We start from the raw sequence: 25,832 nt of genomic DNA on the forward strand, positions 1-25,832 counted from the left end.
TAACCACCCCACCCTACAGCCTCCATGGAGCCAGATCTCCTAGACCGGGAGGTGATGAGTTTCTTGGCAGAAGGTGCTGATTCTTTTTGACACTTGGCTCCCACTCTGACCTCTTTTTTGTTTTTATAAGGATTGGCATCTGAGCTAACATCTGTTGCCAATCTTCTTCTCTTTTTTTGTTCCTCTTCTCCCCAAAGCCCCCAGTACATAGTTGTATATTCTAGTTGTAGGTCTTTCTGATTGTTCTATGTGGGATGCCACCTCAGCATGGCCTGATGAGCCGTGCTGGGTCCATGCCCAGGATCCGAGCCGGTGAAACCCTGCACCTCCAAAGTGGAGCACGCGAACTTAAACCACTTGGCCACGGGGCTGGCCCCCTGTTTTCTTTATAATTATAGAATGAATGAATGTTTTGCTCAACGTTACCCATTGAAAATACATTTGTTTGAACAGCAGTTCAATTGTGTCACAAGTAATTGCCCCCTTCTGTGTTATAGACATAATCCAATTCCTAGAGAAATAAGCGTATGCATTTTTAAAGCAGAATTACACCTGACATGAAGTGACTTCCCTGTGGATTCCTTCCTGATGACAGAGAAACAAAAGTTCTGTAATGCAGCAACAGTGACTCATCTTTTCATCTCTGAGGGCTGTTCGTCCCAGCTCAAGTATGATGTTTACTTAAAAGATGAAACTAGCCCCATTCCAAATAAATACGACATCCGGACACCTCTTCAAAGATGAACATTTTATTGGAATATAGGCACTCTGCAGAGTAAATATGTGGTTACAAAGTGTTTTAAGTTTATTTGCTTTATATAGTGACCAGAAAAATCAATCCACGGTGTAGATTTTTATTTCTTGAAGTTGTAGATTTCAGAAGGCAGATCCTCGAACCCATTTGTTTATAGCAAAGTAAGAAGGCATATGTAGCCAACTTTTTACTGAGTGAAGCTGTATGATTGTTGTAGTCATTTATGTCCCTCCCTTCCCCCTATTAAAATTGCTATGTAGCATCTATCATTTAGCACTTTTTATAAAGAAATAAAATCACTTGTCTGGGAGACTTGTGAAACCTTTTGAAATCACTGGCTCCAATCTGGAGGGTTATAGAACCAGATTTGAGAAACTCTGTACTAAAATATAGAAGATGGGGCCTAAACACCTGCAGTTCCTCAAGCTCAGCCTCTTTATAAAGCTTTTGGACCAACTGGAATCTTATCCTTGTGGTCTCCAAAATACTTTTTTTGAAAATAGAGTTTACTCTGCACCATGCAAGGCACTGCTCTATGCTGCAAAGGAAAAAATGACAAACTAATTTTTTTCAAGGAAAATGTTTTTTCTCTGTGAAAAGTCAATAGTAACATAACTCATTTAAGGTCATGGAATTTTTGCCACAAATCACGTCTTGAGGTTTTACGCATTTCTAATGGATTTGCCCATAGAAGAGATCCCCAGAGCAGCATGCAGCAGCTTTTCATGCTGTTTATTTAAATCACGATAACCTTTCTCCAACCTGGAAACCACTGAAGCAACACATACGAGCCTGTATCAAAAGCAAGACGAACTCATAGCAATATGCAGTTATTTCTGTCAGCATGCTAAAACGAATAAGGACTGTTTTTAATGCACTTCAGTTTCCTGTTCCATCTTCAAATGGAGCAATCATCCTCCTTAGTCTAGTGATCTTGCCTTTGGTGAAATACGTACAGAAGAATTCTTTGTGTTCTCCAGTACGTCCTTCCACTTAGTGCCTGGTCCCCTCTGGCCTACGGGATGGGTAAAAGGAGGGCACTGATGTTCATCCATCCAACGCAGTGAAATGTTCTCTCTCTTTTATGGTTGGAAAAGTCTCCTAGCTTTCCAAGGGTTCAAGAAGCCCAGAGGTGAGCAAAGGGAGGAAGCTGGGAAGCTGCGTGGGCTCCGCCTGGGCTGGGACCTCGTCTCTCACCGCAATTCTCCTGGTGAGAAGGTCAGGCTTTGCCCCAGCCCGGCACTGCTCCTGTGGCTCCTGGCCTTACTTGGCAGTGCATCCAACCATCTGGCCGTCTGCCGCTTGGACTTTGGACTTTATTTAAGGGAAGACTCCCCAAGGACAGAAAGCCCAATTAAAAACGTCTCCCTGCCTGACAACAAGCCCCAAATAGCCCCAGCACAGCGGTGTGGCGGGTGTTCCGTTCTCACATTTCCTGAGCAGCGACACAGGCCGGGTCCTTGTGAGGCACTAGGATATTAAAGTGACTTGAAGAGGCAGGGAGCCATTATTCAAGGCTGTGTGTTTCTAGCAGGAAACACATATGATGACTAAACCCTAGTAGCTGTCCTTGAAGAGACCTGCCCCTGGGAGAGACAGGAAGTAAACAGAATTTCAATATTCCACGCTAAATGCAAGGAGATGAATGAGCACTGGGTACTTCACGGACCAGGAGTGGCCACTACTTCCTTCATCTATAAGGAGATTCTTTGTAGACGTGAGGATCTAAACATGTGAAGAAAAGTTGAAAAAATTCACATTAGAGTAGACTGATCGTGATTATTTTTTCATCCTTTATGACCTAGAAATCCAAGAAATTCTTTATGGGGAGGTGGAAAGGGAGATATTTAATTCCTGGCTAAATGGTTAAACTGTGGGACAAATTCTCTAAAAAACCGATATAAACTTATTTGCTGATGATGACCAAAACATATTGTTAGGACAGTTTGTTGGGATCTAACATTAAAATTTGTGGAAGGAAATTTCATGATGTAATACCTGGAAGCTTTTAGAAAATAATCTGGTATTTTTCTCAGGGACAAGAGAACACATCTTTTTAATCTTTTGCAACTAGTCCATTCCTCCTTAAACATTAACAGTTAGAGATCACGATCCATTCAGAAGATATATTTCTGTCTATTTCCATTTAACCGTTAAGTTTGGGGAGAAGGGAACAGAGTCTTTTTCACCACAGTATCCCAGCGCCCAGGACATAACAGGGACCCAATTAACTTGCTGAAAAACTGAACAAATGATTTCCACTTTTGGTAACATCTTTGGAACTTAATGCTATATATCTTGGCTTCTCGCTCTCTCCGTCTCTTTCTTTCTCCCTTCCTTCCTTTCTTTCTTATTAACTCATTTATTTAACTTTATTCCCTTCTGGGAATGAACCGGGACTGTTTCAATGGAAAGACGGAAAGCTGTCATGGTTTGAAAATTGGCCTATTTTTTCCTTCTAGATTAAATTCCCTTGGGCCTTTTAATTTATACTAGACAAAGCACCTTATCTTTGCTTTTTTTTTGTTACTATGCCTAACACAGCATGTGGCATAGAGTAGCTGTTCAAATAATGTTTATTTAATTGGAAGGTTTTGCGCTCCATAATTTAGCTGGGCTCTTTCTCTGCACAGTCTGAGGCTAATTTGGAAGGCTTTCAAGCTTAAACATGCCAAGGCAATTTTCTTGCCTCATCTGAATTGCCCCAAAAGGTGATTAATTAATAAGAATCAACAAGATTAATTAAAAAGAAATTGATAGCAGAGTTAGGAACAGGCCCAGACAGTCCCACAGACAACGACCTTCCTCCATTTTCACTCAACTTCCCCTGAGACCTCTCAGGCTCTTTGGGGCTGCACATAGCAGGGGGCACTGGTGTTCACCCCCACCCTTCCTTGCAGCCTGGCTGTGGATGAATGCTGAGTCCTTAAGAGACAGCGAAGTTGGTAGAGTAGATGGTGAAGCTGGATCTACAGTATACATTTGCATTCTTACAAAAAATTTAAAAGCCTTCAAGTGCATCAGAAGCAAATATGCAGAGTGTATTGAAAACCATGGTCCTCTGTTTTCTCAGTCTCCACTGCAACACCACTGCGTCCCTTGGACACCCTCGGCTGCCTCTCACCCCACTCCATTACCTTTGTAATTCCTATTAAAATGCTAAAGCAATAATTCACGGTAGAACAGCTCAGTTCCACAAAGGTTTGCCCTGTGTGTGTTTCCTTTGGTTTCATTATACAAATTAAGGAAGTCCTTAACAAAATTTTTTTGGTAACACTGCATGCAACCCCTAAGTGTATATATAACTATAACGCTTTGGCTGAGTTTGTTTAATAAGATACTTTTGCCAAGTTGTTTCACTCCTCGGAAGGCTGCTCTGGGGTACTCTCGTTCACATCCTCTTTCTCTGAATCTAGGACATCGACGTTTGGAGGATTCTCAACCACCCACTGACACTCATGAACATGGGCAGGCTTCACCTCCACTGCATCCACGCTGGCAGGAGCCTGGGGCATGCTGCTTTCCTCTCCCACTGCTTCTTCTTCCGTGGACAGACGGCTCTCACTGGGGCTGATGGGATCAGAACTGAAAATGCAATCTCCTTGGGGTTCAGCCTCCCCATCCCCAGCACACGTGGTCCCTCCTCCTTCGTGGGCGTCCAGTCTGGAAGCTGTCTCTGGGAGCTCCGTCTGAGTGGGCTCCCCGGCCTCTGTTGGCTCCTCTGTGGGGCCAGGGCTGCTGGCACCCTTGCTGAGGCCCCCGCAGGCTGGCTGAGCCTCTGGAAATCCCTGCAACTCCACGCCACCGGCCTCGGCCTCTGGAGTGGGAGCCTGGGCCTCCCTCCCCGTGACTTCACTTTCCTCACAGCTGTTCTGACTGGAGGCAGCTGCTTGATTGGCCTCTGTGTAGGTTTGAGTTGTTTCTCCCTCTTTTCTGATTTCTTGGGGAACAAGAGTCTCTTGATTTGTATCCTTTTCAGTCACGAGGGCGGCAGACTCCACTGGGACTTCAACGGTCACGGTCAACAAATTCCTGAGCTCCTTTAAGGAGCATGAGGCAGGGGTGGATTCTGGCTTTTCATGGGTGGTTTCTTTGTCCTCAGGAGTCCCTCCAAACTCCAGTCCCGATGAATGTGTGCCCAGGGCTCCTGCTGTGTCCTCTGCAGCCACAAGATTCACCGCAGGGTCATCCAGGCTTGAAACAATGACCTGCTGGTCCCCACTTGGGGGAGGACTGGGCACAGGCAAAGAGAGGCTTTCTTCTTTGGCCAATAGACCAGGGACTTCTGGCTGCTTCTTTTCCCCTGACTCCTGGAACACTTCATTACTTGGTGTCTCACTATCTGGACCTCCTGGCAGAATGGCCGAGGCTCTCCGGGCAGGGCTGGCCTGGTTTGACCCCACGGGGGTTTTTAGATCAGTTAAGCTGGACACGCTCTCACTGGGCAAGGCCATGTTGTCTTCAAATAAGTTGTGTTTCTTCAGGATAGCAGCTTCCTTTATCACTGAGAGATACCAGAAAACAAAACATGCCATTAACACTCTGCCCTGGCCACCCTGCATTTTCTGATTTCATCCAGAAGCCGAACTCCCCTCTCAGCTTTCCTGGCTATCCAGATTTCTCAATTTCAAGTTCCAGCTTACATCTACGCTCTTCCTGGTAGCCTTCCCTGGTGACGGAAGCCTGCAAACTCCTTCCAAACTCTGGACCTCTGTAGTGTTCATTCATTCCTTCCTTTGCTCATTCACTTATTCATATAGCAAACATTTACTGGGCATGAGCTACGGGACAGGCTCTGGGAATCCAAAGAGGAATAAACTACAGCCTTTGCTTTCAACGAGCTCACAGTCTATGACAGTATCATGTGCATCACTCCTGGAGGCCCCCATCACATTTTATTAGCTGCTAATGTGTGTGGTTCCAGTTTGTCCACTCCGACTGAAACTCTTCAAGGGCAGGGCCAGGCTTATAGCTCCCTGCTTTTTCTTACAGTACAGTCCTCAATGTGTAATCGATACCCAGTACTGAGCATGCAGGGGCAGCCGTGTGGACCTGTAGTGTCCAAAATGAAGATCTATGTACATCCGGCTCAGTCTCGGAGGCCTCGAGAGGACTAAGAATAATGATAATAACAACAGCTGACACTCTGGACCAGCGGGCTCCACTTAAGGCCGTGTAGGTTGTACAGTGCCCAACATATTACAGCCAGGGGGGCGCCATTCCCATCAGAGACAGCCTAGATTTGTGCATTCAGCATAGTAACTTCCCAGGCGCCAGCAGGAGAATGTCCTGCTCTAACAAAATCAGGATGCCATGGTAATTTTTGGACAGAGAGCAGTCAAGTGTCTAGAGGAGCCTCTTTCTAATTCACCCAAAGGTGCGTGGTAGACTGGCAGTGGCTTTGACTGAGCCCTGCCTTTGTGCAGAAACTACACTGACATCTTGACATTCCTTATCTCATTGGATCTCCTGAGATCAGCTACTGTGATCTGGGGCTTGTGCCTGGCCAGTTTTCTTTGTGGAGGAGTTTTTGTGATACTCAATACCTTCCCCATGGAGACCAGAGACTTTCCAGGCCTCCACTTCCATGGATGGCCCCCTCCAGCATATTTCTATCAAAATTTTCCTAGCCACACTCCTATCTCAAGCATGGCCTGATTCCACAGGACACGGGGTGCCAGAGTCCGAACAAGGCTCACAGAATCCTGTGTCATCGCCCTGTGTCTTTTTCTGTACAGCTGAGAGGAGGTGAGGAATGTGCTGAGAGAGCAGCTGGTAGGCCCTGCCACTGGAGTTACCTCCTCTCAGCTCTGGGAGGGGTTGTGGGCCTGTGGCTTGGAAGAGCCCTCTTTCCTTTGTTCTGTCTGGAACAGCTGGAGGAAGACAGCTGTTCATGAGACACCCTCGGTTTGATCTCTCAAGATCTTAGTTTTCTCATCTGAAAAACGAAGCTTAACATTCCCATCTCACAGAGTTCTTATTTGTATTGAAAGAGAAATAACGTCTAAATGGGCCAGCACAGTGTGTGCCAAATCATGAACGCTTAAAGTTAGTATCCGTCCCTTTCCTCTCTGTCTCCCCTCCTCTTCACCTTTCATTCCTGTTGATAAAACCTGTCTGACTTACTGGGTCCCACTTCAGGGTGCTCCCCTCTATCTAGAGTTCTCTCTAGCACTGGACAAATCTTCCTTACCTTTCAGAGTTTCATCAAGGAGGATCTGATGTAAAATCTCCTCATAGACATTTTCAACGTGGATCATATTGGTATGATCTGCAAAGATGAACTGCTCATATTTCTGAAGCTCCTGGAGAGCGAGAGATAAGAAGACACAGAGGTCAAAGCATGAGATGCCAGTTCATAGAGGAGATGTGGAAAGGGCCAGTCCCACCCTGGATCCCCTCCTTGCTTGGAGTTTGTGGCACTCTGCCATTGGTTGTTCTGTCATTTCCCCAGCCACCATCCTTTGCACTGGGCACACCACCTGTGTACTTCAAGGAAGTGGACACCAGAGATTCCCAGCATCTCAAAGCCTTGTCAGTGAGTTTGGGGCCCTCTCTTTTTTTCATCATAACCAAAATGTTTTCTTCTTCCTTTTTTTTTTTTTTTCGGTGAGGAAGATTGGCGCTGAGCTAACACCTGTTGCCAATCTTCCCCTTTTTGCTTGAGGAAGATTGTCACTGGGCTAACATCTGTGCCAATCTTCCACTATTTTATGTGGGATGCCACCACAGCATGGCTTGACGAGCAGTGCTAGGTCTGTGCCTGGGATCCGAACCTGTGAACTCCAGGCCACCAAAGTGGAGCATGCAAACTTAACCACCATGCCACGGGGCCAGCCCCCTTATTTACCAAGGTATAAGTTACACACAGTAAAATGTACACATTTTAAAAGTACAGCTCAATGATTTAAAATATGTAAATACACCTATGAAACCATAACCCAGACCTAGACAGAGAACATTTCCATCACCTCTATGTTCTTTTCCAGTCAACATCCTCCAAGAAATAAGCACTGAACTGATATTTATCACAATAAACTAGTTTTTCTTCTTATTGCACTTTATATAAATGGAATCATACATTCTTTTGCATTTGTTTTTGAGATTCATCCATGTTGCCCCATGTATCAGTAGCTTGTTCTTTTTTTTTACTGATAAAAGGCATTCATGATATGAGCAAACTAAAATTGTTTCTCCATAACCTGTTGATAGATGTTGAGATTTTTTTCTTTTTTTGATTGCTATGAAGATAACTGCTATGGACCTTCTTGTGCATGTTTTTGTGGATTTAAGGACTTATTTATCTTGGGTACACACCTAGAAGTGAGATTGCCGGGTCCTGGAGGAGATGTATGTTTAACTCTATTAGAATGGGACCCCTTCTCAGATATGGGGAATCTCTAGTCAAGGACTTTTCAGGAACATTCTCCTCTTCCCCTCCACCTGGCCCTGGGAGTTCTTGATTCCCCCAAGACAGCCCAGGCATGATGCAAAATCCTTTAATGCCCCCTGCTTTCCAAGAGTTTCCAAATGGTTTGCCTGTTATCAGCATGAGGACAGGGCAGAGATCAAAATGTCCCAGGGATTAACTCAGTGAGCCTTGCACCTCATGGTGCTGGAGGCGGGCTCCCCACACCACACCTGGCTTTCAGTGACCTGGGGACGTAGCAGCGGGATTTGATGCCTTTGGCTGGAAGGAGGATTTACAGCAGGCCATCAGAAGCCACCACATTCAGATAACTCTCAGCGCTAGGACTTGGGGGGTCTGTGGCCCAGGACCAGATCCAGCGGGCAATAATGGGGTCACTTTATACCCATCCTAGGGGAAGCCAAAGGGTTGAAGAGAGATGAGCTTCCATGGCCTCGAGAGGGTCTGTGAGACAAGAACTGACCCATAGATGAGTACTGGATGGAAAGAGCACTGCCCAGGAGACTGGACACCGCCCTGGACCAGCTGTGGGACCCTGGGCAAGCCACAGCACTGCTCTTCGTCTCTCTCTTCCTCTGCAAAATGAGGGGCCCGGGCTTACATCTGCAACTACCTTTCGTCTCCCCATGTGGTCTCCCACTCCTTACTCCTCTGACTGTTCTTCATCCCTCAGGACTGGGCAAAAGCAGGACTCTGGGAAGTCCTCTCTGGCCCCATAAGCAGAGTTGGGCGGCCTCCTCGGAACTCCGGCCATTGCTCTTCCATGTAAGGCAACTGCTGTTCTCATCACACGGCATACTGTGTGCCTGCCACAGCTCTAGGCTGTGAACTCCAGGACAGCAGGGATGCTGGCCTGGCCCAGCGCCTGGATCATATTTGATACATATTTAATACATGTTTGCTGAATAAATAAACAGTAGAACTTTAACATTTCAACCAGTTAAATAATTCTGTGCAAAGGAATAATTTCTGGGGATGTTTATACTGTTGCAATGTGTCCAACTTTACAAACAGTCTTCCATATTGAATTGATTGAACTGGGTATGTTTAATTCCCTGGAGTAATTAAATTGGAATCCCCGAGAGTGGGTCTTGGGGAATCAGATTTGTTTTAAAGCTCTCCGGGCAATTCTAATGTGCAGCTTGGGTTGACCCCACAGACCTAGGAAGCTGTGACTTAAAGAACCAAAGGAAACACACTTTTGTCAAATAAAGAATGCTTCTCTGAAGCAGATACTCCCATAGTTTATACGTTCTGTAAATCCAGATTTTTAAAAATCTCTTGACACTGATAGAATACCTGTCTTTACCGAAAACTCCCAGTCACAGATTCTTTTGAAATCAGTCTCTCTCTCTTTTTTTTTTTTTGAGGAAGATCAGCCCTGAGCTAACATCTGCTGCCAATCCTCCTCTTTTTTTTTTTTTGCTGAGGAAGACTGGCCCGGAGCTAACATGCATGCCCATCTTCCTCTACTTTATATGTGGGATGCCTGCCACAGCATGGCTTGATGAGCTGTGCCACGTCTGCACCCGGGATCCAAACTGACGAATGCCGGGCTGCCAAAGTGGAAATGTGCAAACTTAACCACTGGGCCACCAGGCTGGCCCTCTGAAACCAGTCTCTTGATTGAAAATCACAAGAGCCTCTTACAGATTGGTATAGCTCTATTGATGCTTAGAAAGAGGGGAGCAGTTGAGAAGGGGGACTTTCCTCATCGTCTCCTCTTCTGAGAGGAGGTGGCTCCAAGGCCCCCAAACTGCCTTTGGGATTGAAAAAGAAAAATGCCCTAATCAGAATGTCTGTGTGCAGACATATTCAGGGGTAGACTGAGTCATCCCCTGGATAGATGAACTTTTCCATCCACATATGGCCTAGGGACCTTCATATGGACAGATTCTTTACTCGCCTGGCTCCATCAAATCCTTTTCCATGAAAGATATATACCCCCCAAAATAAATGCCAGGTACTAGATATGTTGATGCTCCTTTGAAGAAAAACAGCATTTACAGACATACATAAAAATGACCGAAGAAATTTCCACAGTAAAATAACTCTGTCAAGGATTTTAATGTTCTGAGGCTTAGAGGCTCACTAAGCTGCCAAAAAGCCCTTTTTAAATTCTAAAAACCTCCTTATCACTTGCTCCAAGATCATTTCTGAAATGTCGAAGTAGCACCAGGAGTAGAATGTACCCTTTGCTGAGCACATACCGTGTTATCAGCGAGTGTGAGCGGGTGGTTACCAGCTCTGTGGCTTTGGGCCCAATTACTTAACCCATCAGATTTCCTCATTTGTACAGGAAGATAGAAATAGCACCCTCTAACAGGGTTGTCATGAGAACCACTGAGATAATCCATACAAAGTGTTTAACACAGTCCTAGCACGAGGTAAGCATTCATCAAATGTTAACTGGATCACTCTAGTCTTCTCAAACTTAAGAAAGATTTTCTAGGATTTTGTCCATTTTCTAGAAGATCAAATGTAGGCCAAGAGAGAGGAAAAGTGACTTGCCCAGGGCCCCAGAGCCGACACACAGAGAAGCCAGGATTTGAGCCCAGGTCTTGACCCAGCCTCCAGAGTCAGCTCACCCATGACTCTGCTCTGCAGACTGAGTCTCACACCTTCATAATCATGGCTGTCACTGGTTGACTGGTGTTTGTAACAGCTTTAAAGGGTTTCAATTTCATTGATTTCCATAAACAAACGTTACTGGATTTAACAGAACAAACATCCTTCTGTAATCCTGTTACCTAAGGTCTTTTCCTGGAGTAAGTCAAGTGTCAGAGGACACGTTGGACCTATGAATCATACTATAATGAGGAACACCTGGCATCCTCAAGTGTTCGAGGACAACCCTTAACTTGGCTCAAACTCAGATCGTTAGCCTTTGAGATTTTGTCTTGTCCAGAGGTTGGTAAACCCAGTCAGTTGCTACTTTTTGTAAATAAAGTTTCCCTGGAGCACAAACATGCCCATTTGTTTGTGTATCCTCTGTGGCTGCTTTTGCACTATAACAGCAGAGATGAGTAGCTGCCACAGAAATAGTATGACCCAAGAAGCGTAAAATATTTACTATCTGACCATTTACAGAAAAAGTTTGCTGACCGCTCCCTGGTCTAAGCTACCGTTTGCAAGCACATCATGGCAAAAAAACCTCGCTGGAACTTCATAGGCAATAAGGGCAGGCTTTTGGGAATAACCCATCCTCTTACTGGTTTGCACGCGGACGCCAGTGCCTTCTGCACGGTGGGAAGTGTGATTTGAACCAGCGCCTCTTGAAATATCTTCTTCCGGATGGTGCTGCTGTCATAATCATATTGCTGTCAATACAGAGATAGAAACATATGCTAAATAGCAACATTGCAAGCTGTTAACTTTCCCTTAAACAAAAACTCAGCTACTCACTTCGTCTCCCTTTTCCCCCTAATTTCTGAGGATCCTTGTGGTGTTTCCAAGGTCTCACAGATCTTTCTATGCAATTCTCTCACACTCTAGGTGGACGTTATGATTGATAACGACCCTTCTTATCCTCCCCTCTTACAGATATGGAAACAGAGGTAAGTGAAAACAGAGTGACTTCTGTGTTATAAAGAAATTGAGGACAGAACTGAGGGATGAGTTTGTGCTTTGTCACCCCTGTCCTGGGTAGGTCCATGGGAGCCAGGACTATCTCCTTCATTCCTCTACATCCTGAAAGCAGGATCAGTAGGTTGTAATGATTTCCACAAGGGAAGAGAGAGTCTGGCTCATAGCTACATTAACATGGTGGTATGTTAACCAAAGAAGTTTAGTATCTAGAACAAGAAAGACGATGATTTACTCTGTTCTGCATGGAACGTCCAAACCTAGAGAGCAGGGTTTGGTTTTAGCTGTCACTTTAAGGGGGTCACAGACAAACTGGACCACAGTCATGGGCATGGGAGCAGGAGGATCAGACCAAATAAAGAACGGTTAAAGAGATGAAGTCATTTATACACACAGGAGATCGTAACTTGGGGCAAGGTTATAGCCCTATTCAAACAAGCAAAGGATACCATGTGGAAGAAGGACATGAACAAAGAGGGTAGAACTAGAATTACCTATGGTGAGAACTTTGGCTTAACGTTAGGAAGCACGTGCTTGTCGTTACAAGTGCCCAGAAAAGAAATGGACTGTCCTGAGAGGTATAACGTGCCCTGCCACTAGAGGCGATATTGACATTGATACTATCTTTTTCTCAATGGTAGCTTCGTTATTATTTGTGTTACCATGATCCATATTGCTTTTAATCTCAATGATTTGGTTACCAAAGTTTTCTACTGCCTGTGAGGCATCAAGATGAGGTGCGAAATTCAGGGACCACCTCCTAGGCTCTGTGAGACTTTGATCTTCTGCTCCAAAGCACTGTTTAGGGGAAGTAGGTAGTAAAAATTAGTGGACTAGGTTTAAGGAGAGTTTTAGCTCTAGGCTCACCATTGACTAGCCTGTTGAGCTTATACAAGTTATGTGAGCTCTTAGAGAGTCACTTTTCTCATCTCTATAATGGGGACATATTCTAATTATCTCACAAGGTCTTGTGAGGCTCAAATGAAACAGGATAGGTTTTAAAAAAGCTTTAAAAATATACCATATTTGTGCAAGCTCCTAGTATTACAGCCATTTTGATATATACTTATGCATGAAGCACATTTAAAACAATTTCATATAGCAGGTATCCTTTCCTCAGAGTATTTCCTTTGCCATGCTATTTTGATTTTTCTAAAAAATGCTGGCTAATTTAAATGGGTTTTATTGTACTGTAAACTCTTTGAAGAAGGAGGCTGTGCCTTGCCTATTTTTTATATTTCATGTAATACCTATCACAATGCTTTGTTTAAACTGGACAGACAATAAATATCAAGTCCAATTGCTAAGAAAGCAAGCTGGGACATGTCACTTCTAGCCAATGGGCAATGATGCTGAGGACTCACGCTGCCTAAAGTGGCCACTAGATGGCAGGACAGGCATAAAAGTCGTGCTGGGGACCAGCTGCTAGATGATGGTTACAGGGGCCACAGGAAGGAAAGATTAGAAAGAAAAGGGGGCGGTTGAAAAAGAGAACCTGTGATTCCGCTTAACTGAAGAAATAGGGATCACATTCTTGTTTTATGCTTCTCACAAATGAGAGAACGCTTTTTACCTTTAAGACTCGAAGCTTAACCTTCTCAATGGCGACCGCAGTTTTGGAGGCCTCTCCTTGGAGATGTGGGGAAAGTAACTGCTCAAAAGTGAATACTGCATTCTCCATTAGCTAGAAGCCAAAAGCAACACAGACACAGCGCAGTCAGAGGCGGATCACTACCCCCATGTCTAAGTCGGCTTGGTGAGAAGGGAGGGCATGACCATCAGAGATGAGAACCCTCAGGCACAACTCTGAGAGGGACCCTGGGCAACAGGTCCTTATCCCACTGCGTGGATTGTGCAATAAACAGGCACATGGCCACATTGGGCTCAGTAAGAGGCTGGAAAATAAACACACTCACACGCATGTGTATGTATGTATGTATGTATGTATGTATTTTCTTTCCTCCTCTTCTTCTGCTCTGAACCAGAAAACCCAAGACCCTGGAATTGAGAACACCACCATCTCCTGTGGTCACCCCCTTCCTCCATTCTCTGGTACCTGCAGCCAGGGCTTAACAAGGTGAGGTGGGAGCCTTGTCCAATTATTTCTTGGCTGCTTTAATTCTGCACCTCCACTTCTGGGTGGATGTAAACCACGCCAGCACGTCTCTCTCCCCACTTTCCAGCCTACCACCTCAGTCCTCTTCCTTTCTCTGCCAGGCTGGGAAGGGAGGCAGGCTGAGGGCTTGGTGGAGACAGCGGCTGACACGCTCATGGGTCAGGAAACGGAAGCACTTCAGATCTCTTATTCTCTGCACTGGTGCCCGCATCAGTTTCACCCGGGTTCAGGATTATCAAAGGGACTGCTGTGAAACTGCTATCCAGTATTATTCCTTGTCCAGTTTTAATCCTTCACAACTCAGAGGTTAGATAACAAGATGGATCACTTAATCCTGCCTATAACTTTTAAGAAAAAAGTGTTCCGTTCTTCCCCAAACCTGTGATCCCAAATCATCCAACACATACCTTTCTCACAGCACTCTCAACACTGTAGTGAATTTATCTAAGTCTCTGTCTCCCTATCAGCTCCCTGAAGTGGGAACTGGTACAGTGTCCAGCCCCACAGTAACCTCCCCGGAACATCTATGAAATAGAATTGGGCTCTTATAGCTTCAATGATCACACCCTTTCTTCACTTATAAAGCACTATAATATGTAAAGAGTTTGTGCTATTCATTCCTGTTTCTTGTGGGGAAGAAAAGGAACCTATCAAGTAAACTGAAGAAATCTAAATATGAAGCTGTGATTAATTGATTCTTAACTAGGTTTGGGAATTGATTTAAGCCAGTGGATCTCAATCCTGGCTGCATATTAGAAGCAGTGGGAATGAGAGTATGGAACATTTTTTAAAAAAATTATCTATCTATCTATCTATCTATCTATCTATCTATCTATCTATCTATAATCAGAATCACTTGGAGGTGGGCCCTAGACATCAGCATTTCTTAAAAGCTCCCCAGATGCTTCTAATGTGCAGCCAAGGTTAAAAGCAAGTAATTATCAATTAATGCCACTTTCTTGCCCTGAGATATTCTTCTTATGATGTTCATCAACATGGAATGAAGATGAAGCCAGCTGGAGGGACAAAATACATCCTCACTCAACAAGATAACTAAAGACATGGGCCTCCAGCCTAGAGCACCAGTCTCATTTGTCAGCGTGCGCTTCTCTGCTCTGCTGATCCTCACCCACCACGGATGCCCCTGCCACTCCCACCTCTTGCATGTAGTTCTGCGTCCTCTGAACCACCAGATCAACGTGGGGGAATCTGAAGCGGCTCTTGAGATCCTGCAAGCGCTCCTGAAGCAGGTTGACTTTAATGTAACAAGGTTCCATCTTCACAGAATCCAGTGGAAGATCCCTAAGCCGGTCTAGATTCTGCATGTTGGTGAAGGGGAAAATTAGACATGTTCAGACATAGGGACCATATTACATATCTATTAGAGATTACACAGATTCTAAACAATCAAATGTATGTTATCAGAGTCAATCACATCTCAGGTCACTGCATCCGTGACGTCCTCATTGTCTTATTTCCTTCCTTCAGTGAGTCCCTGGGGCAGCTCTGCTGATAGGACAGAGACTGAGAGAAGAACCAACTGGACGATGGGAGGACCCAGGGGTGCATTCAGGGAGCCCCATCTTCTTAAGCTCTTGATGGATTCCAAGCTCCCACTTCTAGAGCTTAAGAACTAGGCAGGCAGGCTCTGTGGCACATGGAATTGCTGCTGGACCCACAGCCTCCAAAGCCTACTTTAATGAGTACCATTCCTCTCAGAAAATCCCAAGGAGGTCGGGATGCCCTCCCTGGACTCCTGGACTCTAGGAGTGAAGCCAGAGCCCCCACGGAGCTCCCCTCTGCTGTAGGGTCTCTATGGTGCTAGTGGATGGGGAGGTGGGTGATAGAAGAGGCCTGGCTGGGGAGAGGCATCCAGTGGTAAAACTGCAGTCCCTACCCTCTAGTTTGCACAGGTGATAACATAATTGATGAGGTCATACAGCTTCCAGCAAGAGGACAGGGACAGACTTCATCCACTAAAGACCTCAAGTGTTATCAACATACTCTTATGCTACAAGTGTTGTTGCCAACAGAATGCATCCTATTGTCCAAGATTATTTAAAAATCATTTTAAAAATTGAATATTGGAGATCTAGAAGAAACAAGAGAGTAAGTGGAGAAGACAGAAAGAAAGGTGCTGAAAATGAGCCCTTAGAGAAAATTGTGGAGTGACACAGAGTGAGTATGAATGATACAGGATGACCAGATTTTCAGGCCACAGAAAAGAGAGACATCAAGATTTCTCTAAACAGGATTTTTTTTATTTTTTATTTTATGTTTTTTGCTGAGGAGGATTTACTCTGAGCTACCGTCTGTTGCCAATCTTCCTCTTTTTGTATGTGAGCTGCTACCACAGCATGGCCACAGACAAGTGGTGTAGGTCCACGCCCAGGAAGGGAACCCAGGCTGCCCAAGCAGAGCATGCCCAACTTAACCACTAGGGCACTGGGGCTGGCCCTAAACAGGAATTTTTAAAGAGCCCATTCTCATTGTCTTCATAAAGGGAAAACCTTACTCCCTTTAAGAAGTGAGTTATGGAGAGCTCCACTGAAGTGGAATTAATGATTAAAAGCATGCTGTCACACAATATGTAATGTGCCTATTTTTCAGAACTATCACATAAGCAGACAGGAGAGGAAACACAGGTTACCACTCTGCTCCATTCAGATGGGCAAAAGTTTAAACAAGTGATAATACCTAATGCTGACGGGAATCTGAGGGAGAAAGTTCTCTGCTATTCATAATTGGTAGGGATGTAAAATTTCAAACCTTTTTTTGGAATGCAAATGGCAACATCTGTTAACATGAGAAATATACTTACCTTTCAACCCAGCAATCCTGTCCCAGGAATCTAGCCCATGGCAATAAAAGCATCAGAGTATAAGAATATATGTACCAAGGTTATTTATTGCAGCTTTGTCCATGGTGCCAGCAACATTTGAATGGGTGACTAAATCGTGCTGTATCCATATGTGAAATATTATGCAGCCATTACAAAGAATGACCTAGAGCCAGGACAGTTAACTTGGAAACAGTTTCATGAGGTGTTTTTGAATGAGGAAACTGATAAGCAGAGTAGTATATATAAGATAATTCCATTTTTCTAAGAGAAAGCAATCTAAAAAAATAGCCTATAAATGTGTGTTTTATATGCTATATAAGCATGGGGAAAAGTACAGAATGGCATATGCTAATTGGCTAACGCTGGTTACTTGAGGGATGGTGGGTGGTGTGGGGGAAGAGGCAGAGTAAAAGCAAGTTTAAAACAGGCTACAATAAGAAATCTCAAAATATTTATGAAATGATCTTGCTTATGTACAATTACATGTGCATGTGTGCATGAAGAAATAACAAAGGAAGAGAAACAGAGGTATCTGGCTTTATCCACTGACTTGAAGGGATGTCCATCATGACATGCCAGGTGTGAAACAAAGCTGCCAAGTTGTCTGTCAGTGACTCTCAGACTTTAGGTGCATCAAATCCCCTGGCGGTCCTGCTGAAACGGCCTGCTGGGCCTACCCCCAGATTCAGGAAATCACTGGTGGGGGCCTGAGAATTTGCATTCTTTGTGTGTGTGTGCATTTGAAACATGTGTGCACTCGTTGTAAATAAACCTGTCTTCATTTGCCTATTTTCTTTCACAATTGCTTCAGGTTCTCTTTCTTTCTTCTTTTTTTAACAATTGCTAATTAATACTGTTTGTACAAACATTTTGTACATCCAAACAGATAATTTGCATTTTTAACAGCCAGGTGATGATGACACTGCTGGTCCAGAAACAACACTTTGAGAAACATTGGTTTTTATCATGAGTCTATAATTTTGGAAACAAACCAACAAATGAAATTTACATAAATGAGGATATACGCTTGTATATTTGTAGGAACAAGGAAAAAGTACGTGAAAACACATACTAAGCTATTCATGTTAGTTAATTCAGGGAGTTGGGAGCAGAGGTGTCCTGGGAGTTGGAGGTGGACTAGGATTAGGTGGGTATGAGTGATGAATTTTGCTCTTATATATATGTATATTTGAGTATATTGTTTCCCTCGTACAAGCATCTTATTAATTTTGCAACTTGGAAACCATTAATAAAGGAAACCAGGTAGATGGATAGATGAATGGACGGCTGAATGGGGTGGTTGGATGAATGGAACAAAAACTAGATGAACGGATGCAAGTGCAGATGAATGGAAGGAAGGAAGTGAGGGGAGAGGGACAAAGGAGGGAAGGAAAGAATGGATGAATGCAGATAAAGCTGCAGAGAAAAGGCAGCCCCAGGCAGAGCATTCACACTCAACTCCTTGGCTTCATATCCTACCTCCTTGAGCTGGGCACTGTTTTTGGTGGTCTGAAAGTTCTGGCTAAGTTCATCCACTTCTTTTTCAAAGAGTGAGCGCACTTCACTGAATCCTGAGCTCACAGGTCCCATGAGCTCCTCCAGAATGGACGCCAGGAATGGTTGCACACTCTCTGCACAGCTTCTCTCTGCTGGCTGGGCCACCATGGCTGTGGTAGGAAATAGCCAGAAAACCACAACTTGTAGCAAAATTGGATTCAAAGGTACTAGAGCCTGGCCAGGGCTGAACAGTGCCCTATAGAGCCATTTAACAGCTAAGGCAAGCTCAAATGGGTAAGACACACCAGCACAGGGAGTCCTGTGCCAGCATTCACCATGACCAACAACCATTAGATGCTCTGAGAATTGGAACAAACAGAATACCTCCCCTCCGCAAACTTTCCTCTGCCCTAGGAGGAAATGAATTTTTCTGCTTGGTCCCTAAGAACATGCAATGCCTAATACAATAGAAAAACCCACCTGCTTACTATCAATCACCATCATTATATATGCATAGTCTGTCTTCTAAAAACACAACTTAAGTTTTTTTAAATTGAGGCATAATTGACATATAATATTAGATTAGTTTCAGGTGTACAATGTAATGATTCAACATTGTATATAACAATTTATTACGTTTTAATTCATTTCTCTAAGAGGTAATCAGCCGATATAATTCAATTCCTCTCTCCCCTCCTCAAGAGACTTTTTAAAAACTCAAGTACAGTCTTTTTTGGGCAGATGGAAACAAATCCCATTCAGTTGGCCCCCCCATCTCCCATTCCCACTCCCAAGTTTTAAAAAACTATTTTTGTTCCTGATAATCAAGGACAACATGCACAGTGACAAAAACGTAGAGTGCAGAAAATCATAAAGAGGGATGGAAAAATGTAACCATACTCCCAGTTCCAAGAGGCAATTCTTGGTCTTTGATTTAGAAGAGGAAGAACACAGTAAAGCTTGATTCAGTGAGTCTGCACAGGACATGGAACTCTGAATATTTTTTAAGGGCTAAGGTCATTCTCAGGATTCACCAGGTTTGGAAGCAGCCTTCTAGTAAAGGAAGCCTGACCTGGAAGAGGGCGGAGCTTGCTCCATGGACCCAAAGGCCAGCTTTGTGGAGCTGGGTCAGTCGCGGAGCCTTGTCAAAGTATCAGAACTGAGAAAGGAAGTCTAAACTCATTTGGGTGTCCAATCCTTCTATTTTATAGATGGAAAAAGAGGCCTGGAGATGTTAAGATGGCTTAACCAAAGTCACACTCTGATTTGCAGATACAGAACTACAATTCAAGTGCATTTCTTAAGTATTTATTGGCAAATAACTTACTTACAGTGAGATGACTGGCCATGTTATTTCCATTTGCAGAATATTTCAGAGTTAGGGAGGATCAGACTGCCTCTTATTTTGAGAACCTGAGATGACCAGTGCTACTAATATTATGAATAACATCAATATTTGGGATATAAAATATTAAACAGGTCATAGAATTGCTAGGAAAAGAAAACCTTTCAATTGTATGGTTCAAATATGAACAATCTATGACTCTTCTTTTAATGACTTGCTTGATACCAAAATGAAAAATTGTTTGCAAGGAGAACAAATGAATTATTCATCAATGAAGTTTGAGAGAAGAACTATTTGAAGAGCATCTCATTGAAACTGCAGAATAAGCATGAATACAGGTAACATACAGGAAAGATTTAGCAGCGGCTGGATGATTTCCCCACTGAGTGAGGCAGGGATAGGCCCAAGGAGGGGCAGGGTAGGGCATGTTCCTCTGGGCCTGACCCCAGATGCCTACGTGCCACCGTGGGCTGCAGCCTCCTCTCTGCACCTGTATTTGGTGTTCCTTTTAGCTGTGCCTTCCTTCCTCCATCTCTGCTTGTAAACATCCTCCTGCCTCTTCAAGGCCAGTTCAGATTTCACCCACTGGGACAGCCCTGGAACCACCACACAGCTTCCTGAACCGTTGTCTGCTGAGGTTTCCTTATGGATCGAATAAATTTTACAGCTCACAGAGGTATGCTCTGCAGTTTTTCAAGGTGCAGAGATGCTGCTGTGATGAATCCTGTGTTGTGACATATTAATTCACAAGTCATATGTTAGTTAAGGCAGCTGGGGAGAAGCAGCTGAGCAGTGATTAAGAGGGAAGGCGTGGAGTCAGAGGCCCGGGTTTGCCCTGACTCTGCAAACACTCAAGCTGTGGACTCTTGAGCAAGTAACTTAATCTCTGCCTCCGTTTTCTTCTCTCTAAAATGGGGATCCTAAGAGTAAGTATTCTCAGGGGTATGGTGAGGATGGAATGAGTTTAGCGTGTTCAAAGTGCTTAGGACCGTAGGTGGCAATCTGGAACCACTCAGTAAGTGTCCACTCTTATGCTGCCTGATGGCACCACTTTTTCCCATCAGCCTATACCACCACAGTACTCTCGTCACGAGGGCCCCCACAGCTTTTGAAGCTGAAACGTTTCCTTGTTGGGAACCACTGTGCCCTCCCTCTCCTGCCTCTTCTGTGGTGTTTGTCCTATTTTTCCTTCTGTCAGTATCTGTGATGTGCCTCATATCCTCTTCAATGTATAAAATCATGTCCTCTTCTTTGAACCATCATAGCCCTTGTACTCAGCAGGAGCAGAATAAATGCTTATTGAGTGAAAAAGACGATTACGGAGCAGAACTAAAGGCTGCTCAAGAGCCCTATGGGACCCAATGGTCCCAAAGTTTTTCCAAATTCGAAGCCCCTATGGATGTAGCCTCAAGTACAATTCCTTGTCTTAAAGATGGAGAACATTTTAAACACATTTAAAATGTGTTTTTGATATTAAAAGACTTGATCATGACTTCCTTTGAAGGCTTCTTTTAGGAAACAAACAGTAGTCCAGGGCAGAATCTTTTTCTATTTTATGTGGAATACACTGGAACCACAAAGATTTAGGGAAAAGAGAAAGAGAGAGACTGGTTTAATTCAGGCCATGAGAATGGCCTCGGTTACATCCAGCGCAGCCCCAGATAACAGGAATGTGGGCACAGGAGTGGGGTGTTGGCAGTTTTAAGTTGTATAAAGTATTTCAATGTATAGTCAACTCTTGATTAGTTGTGCTAATGGAGGAATAAGAGACATGGATAACAGTCAACAGAAAACACTCAAGTTAGTTTACATCTGGCTTTGGAAGGCATCGCATGGACAGACACACTGATTCAGACACACACATCTTTGCTACAGGTAAGCCTTCTCCAATCTCCTCGAAGTAGGACCTATTAGAAGAGCTCAGAAGCAAGCTGGGCAAGAGTATGAACAGGGCCTGAAGTGCAGAGAACAACCACCAAGCAGACAATCCTCCACTTTGTGTCACTGATGTTTCTGCGGGGAGGTCCAGGCTCTTCATAGCACCTCTAGCACACTCCTATTAAAACTGTCATCACCTCTTACGAACGCCCTCCGTTAATTCTCCTCTGAAACCATGCATTCCAACTATGTGATGGAGCCCTAAATGCACAGCCTATTTAGTAGGAACAGGGATTATCTCTACCGACCTTTGATCTTTCCAATTAAAAAGTTCTTTGAGTTCACAATCTGATCCATGTCTGAACGGATGGTTCCCTCCAAGCCTTTCGTCAGAGTTCTGCATTCCTCCTTCAAGGCACTTAATCCTTCTGAAACTTGATGCTGAACCAGGTTGTAGGCCTCCTCGAGGAGCTGAAACAGAGAACAACACATAAATCGGGGATCTGTCGTGCGTAAGCGGCTGATGGAGTCAGTAGAGGGAGGAGGGTTAATCTCAGACTATTATAAACAAAACTGCATACACATTCTAATTTTTCTTTCAAAGTTTGAGTCTGTTTGGATTAGTCCTCATGTAAGTGAGATTGAGCAGACTCGAGGTAGGCATTTCTCCACCCAGGGAAGGAATTATTTAAAAAGAAAGAGAGAGAGAAGGGAAGGGAATGTTCATTTTGAGTAGCTCAGTTGCAGAGCAAAATCATCGCTTACAGCGAACCAGGCCCTCTTTCTGTCGTTCTTCTTCCCCTTCATTTTAGGCAGAAGGTCTGTCTGAAGCGTTGGCAGGAGCTCCTCCATCACCAGGTTACTCAAGATCTGCCGAGTGGAAGAGAGCCCCAGAGTCGGTTAGTTGGTGATGGCTAAATCTGAGCATCAGCACAAGCGAAGATGTCATGGTCGGCCATCCCTATCCTGGCTACATAAGATTCTCCTGGGCTACATGAAATCTGTTAGGTTAATAGTTGAACTTTGGTTCTGAGGCTGCAGAAATCTCAACGAAGACAATCTTAGAGGGTAAACGTTCTTAAACATCCCCGAGGAACAGCAATGTCTGCTGACGTTTTCCCATCGGAAAGGACAAGTTCCTTAAATTCAAACTTCTCATATTCAAACTAGAAACATCAAGTGCATTTAGGATAAGAAGAGAAACCTCAATTATAGATAAGGGCATCCTTAGCAAAATTAGGAAAGGAATCAGACTTGGTTTTGGTGGCTTGATACAGGCTTATCCGTACCCCTTGAGAGCATCATTCCTCCTCAAGCTCCCTTGGGATCTAAGTGTCTTCATGCTATTTGTCTCTACTGTCCCCTGAACCCCACCTCCATCCTCCTTAAAGTTTAGAAGAAGAAGGGAGTAATAAATGCTTTGAAGCAACTGGGCATTTGTGGGATGAGCAGAATATGGGAGGAGTTCTAAAGTTTTAAGGGTGTTTTAAAATAATTTGTTCCCAAATCACTCCTAAAATTTTGCTTGGCTCAATGAAAATGGTTCTTTTGAATCTGAGCAGTGTTCTCCACATCCACATGTTACAATGCTCCACGTAACACTGGCGCCTCATTCTTTAAACCCCCCACCCAAATTGGAGCAGCTTTATTGTTCAAATTCACTTTTACCATGAGTTTTTTGGGGCTCCCAGCTCAGTTTTCAATATCAGGCTGCAGACCAAGATTTACAAAAGAACAAGAGTAATTCTGGGAATGGAGGCAGGCAGAAAAGTAGAGAATCATTTGACATCTGTTCTACAAATTTAAAATAATATTTGTCCAAAATGATTGACCTTCTTCTCATAAAAATTCAAACTAAGTTTTAGGAATTAAGAAAGATTTTCTTGAGGTCGTTGGTCAACCTCATGCTAGTGGAAATATTCATGAGCTCACTAGATTTTGCCTTTCACAACGGTTGTGTTACGGCAGGGTGTAACGCTTTAGCTGAACTGAACAAGAACACTTCCTGGGTGGAGATGGGTGAGCCATCCAGCACCCCTGTGCCTGTGGGTTCCTGGGAGAGATGGCTGCCTGGGTCAGTGCAGCAAGTGGGGCTCCTGTCATCTGTGATGTGGAACTTCAGGGTGTGACAAAAATGATAATGGGGATAGGATTTCCACTAGTCCTGGTAATTCATTGGTGGGGATGTTTTTATCTTTTTTAACCATTCTCTGGGGGCAGTCAAGAGGTGAACCAGCATTTTTGAAGATTTTAAGAGGAACTTGACATGTCCAAACTCCCTGGAAATCAGCAGGTCTAACAATTGGATTCAAGTAGGTAATTAGTAATCGATGGCCCCCCATCCTGCCCAATAGAGTAAGCTCTTGTTTGGAACACATCTGCCCAAGAGTGACGAAAGTGTGGCACAGGGAGAGTGAGCTAAGAGCATAAGGAGACTGAAGCCAGAACCTAAAACCAATGGGAAATATCATCTCAGTTGAAAAGTATTAAATTCAAGAATCATAATAATGGCTCTAACTCACCCTTTTGCAGAGATTGGTTTGAATCTGAGCACAAGCATGAAAGGGGTTTGAAAAGATGAAAATGTTACAAAGGCCAAAGGAAAAGAATGTTCCATTGAGTGAGCTTATAGTTTTCTTTTAGTCATTCCCATACAATGTTCCAAGAAATTTGGTTTTATTTTATAACTTACAGAATTGATAAGAAAATATGTCTGAAAAAAAAGGAGGGGGTTGGGAGTGGGTTTCCAGGGCGAGGGACTTAGGGAACAGCCACTGGGAGGCAGAGCCTCTGAGTGCTGAAGCTCAGCTGTGCCTCTTCCTGGCACCACCATCGTCTTCCTCTAACCTTCAGCCCCACCCCACCCTGACCTTGTGCTGCCGCTCACCTGCCCAGAACTGGCTCTGGGACTCCCTACCTTGGTCAGCTCTCCATGAGCAGAGTCCAAAGCCCTTGGGCTATTCTAGAGAAAGTAGCCAATCTAATAAATAAGTACGACTAATGAAGGGGTTCTTCAACCTTCTCTTCTCAGATCAGGATCGGCTGAGTTTTACTATAAGGGACCTAAAAATATCACTTTTGCTTTAAAAAAGGGTGTGTGTAAATTTAAGCACTGGGAAGTGGAGATTTTTAAATTTCATCACACATAGAAGAAACCAAACACGCCATTAGGTTGATCAAAATGAACGAACCTCAGGTCACTTCCTGAAGGCCACACCACGGTGTTACCTTCCAGATGCGCAAGCTGTGAGGAGGGTGTGAGGTCCCCAGAGACTACTCTCCTTCCTGAGGGTGGCCACATGGTCTGACCAGGGTGTTGGCCTCCTGCCCTTTGTGTTACTGAGTGGCCACGGGTGAAAGAATCCATTTAAAAGGGTCATATTCAAGGTCATTAGACAAAAGCCAACTCCAGAATATACGGACAAAGCCTAAAAACTGTGGATAGTTTTCTTGTCTTAAAATCACTCTGTTCTGTGGGAATTATGAGCTGCTCTCTCATATATATATTTCTCATATATTTACTACGTACCAAATAACTGTAAATACTCTATATTTTACAAAATGCTTTCCCTCATGACCTCATTTGATACATTTATATTGACAAATAGAAAATATATTTACTGATGTGCAAATATTTTCACCTTAATAGTCTGTCAGGCAAGCTAGTCTAAGATATTTGCTTTGCCTGGACACTTGCCTAAAACAACCATCACCATAAAGGCCTGCCATACTTGCTGTGTGAGTCATTGCAATGAAGATAGTAATGTAACAAGGCTGAAAATCTTCTGAATATAGGCCCCTAGGATAGAGTGGGTTAGGACAATGTTATGATTAAGTTCTTAGCAGACATGAAGAAAAATGCAAATAAACTCAGTGCTTTAAAACAAAAGACGTCATATTTCCAAACTCAGTTATGCCACGGCATTTTCCTTAACTACTTCGTAGCTTCTTTGGGCCCCTGACCTCTTTTTCCTGTGACAGATGCTGCTTGAGCTGCAGGTATAAGGGGTTACGGTGAAGCTTAACCCCACCAGGCCCCACACAGGAAAGTTCTAGAAGCCATTTCTGTCACGAGCTTCTCCAAGGATAGCTTGATATAGCTCAAAACGTATTTCTGTCACAGACTGGCTTTGTGACTTCAGCCAACTTCTCAGAACATTCTCTCACCTGGAGGATACGGGACAAATAATCCTGAAATGACCTTCCAGCCCTCACACCTTATGCATCTGTGATTTCAGCAAAGATACTCAGATTCCTGGGGGACAAAACCTCTTACGGAGTCGCTTGATAACTCTAGCTTTTACTGATCTCTTCTTTGTTTTTTGTTCTATTTTCCCACTTATGGTATTTTTTATATTGCAAAATGAGCACCTTCCTGTGACTGCC

General features: G+C 43.9%; 1 protein-coding gene across 1 annotated transcript in view; it reads right to left on the minus strand.

The window, feature by feature from the left end:
* Nucleotides 1-733: 733 nt before the first annotated feature.
* Nucleotides 734-25,832, minus strand: part of NIBAN1 (niban apoptosis regulator 1) — a 143,132-nt gene continuing 118,033 nt past the window's right edge. The window contains exons 7-14 of the mRNA XM_046682378.1: nt 22,212-22,316; nt 21,755-21,917; nt 18,206-18,393; nt 15,042-15,203; nt 13,342-13,452; nt 11,396-11,503; nt 6,948-7,059; nt 734-5,258 (exon numbers count right to left, since the gene is read on the minus strand). Coding sequence (XP_046538334.1) covers nt 4,111-5,258; nt 6,948-7,059; nt 11,396-11,503; nt 13,342-13,452; nt 15,042-15,203; nt 18,206-18,393; nt 21,755-21,917; nt 22,212-22,316 — 2,097 coding nt within the window. The 3' untranslated portion in view covers nt 734-4,110. The remainder of the gene's footprint in view (nt 5,259-6,947; nt 7,060-11,395; nt 11,504-13,341; nt 13,453-15,041; nt 15,204-18,205; nt 18,394-21,754; nt 21,918-22,211; nt 22,317-25,832) is intronic.

Source organism: Equus quagga, chromosome 13, assembly GCF_021613505.1.
Source record: "Equus quagga isolate Etosha38 chromosome 13, UCLA_HA_Equagga_1.0, whole genome shotgun sequence".
Classification (NCBI taxonomy): Eukaryota; Metazoa; Chordata; class Mammalia; order Perissodactyla; family Equidae; genus Equus; species Equus quagga.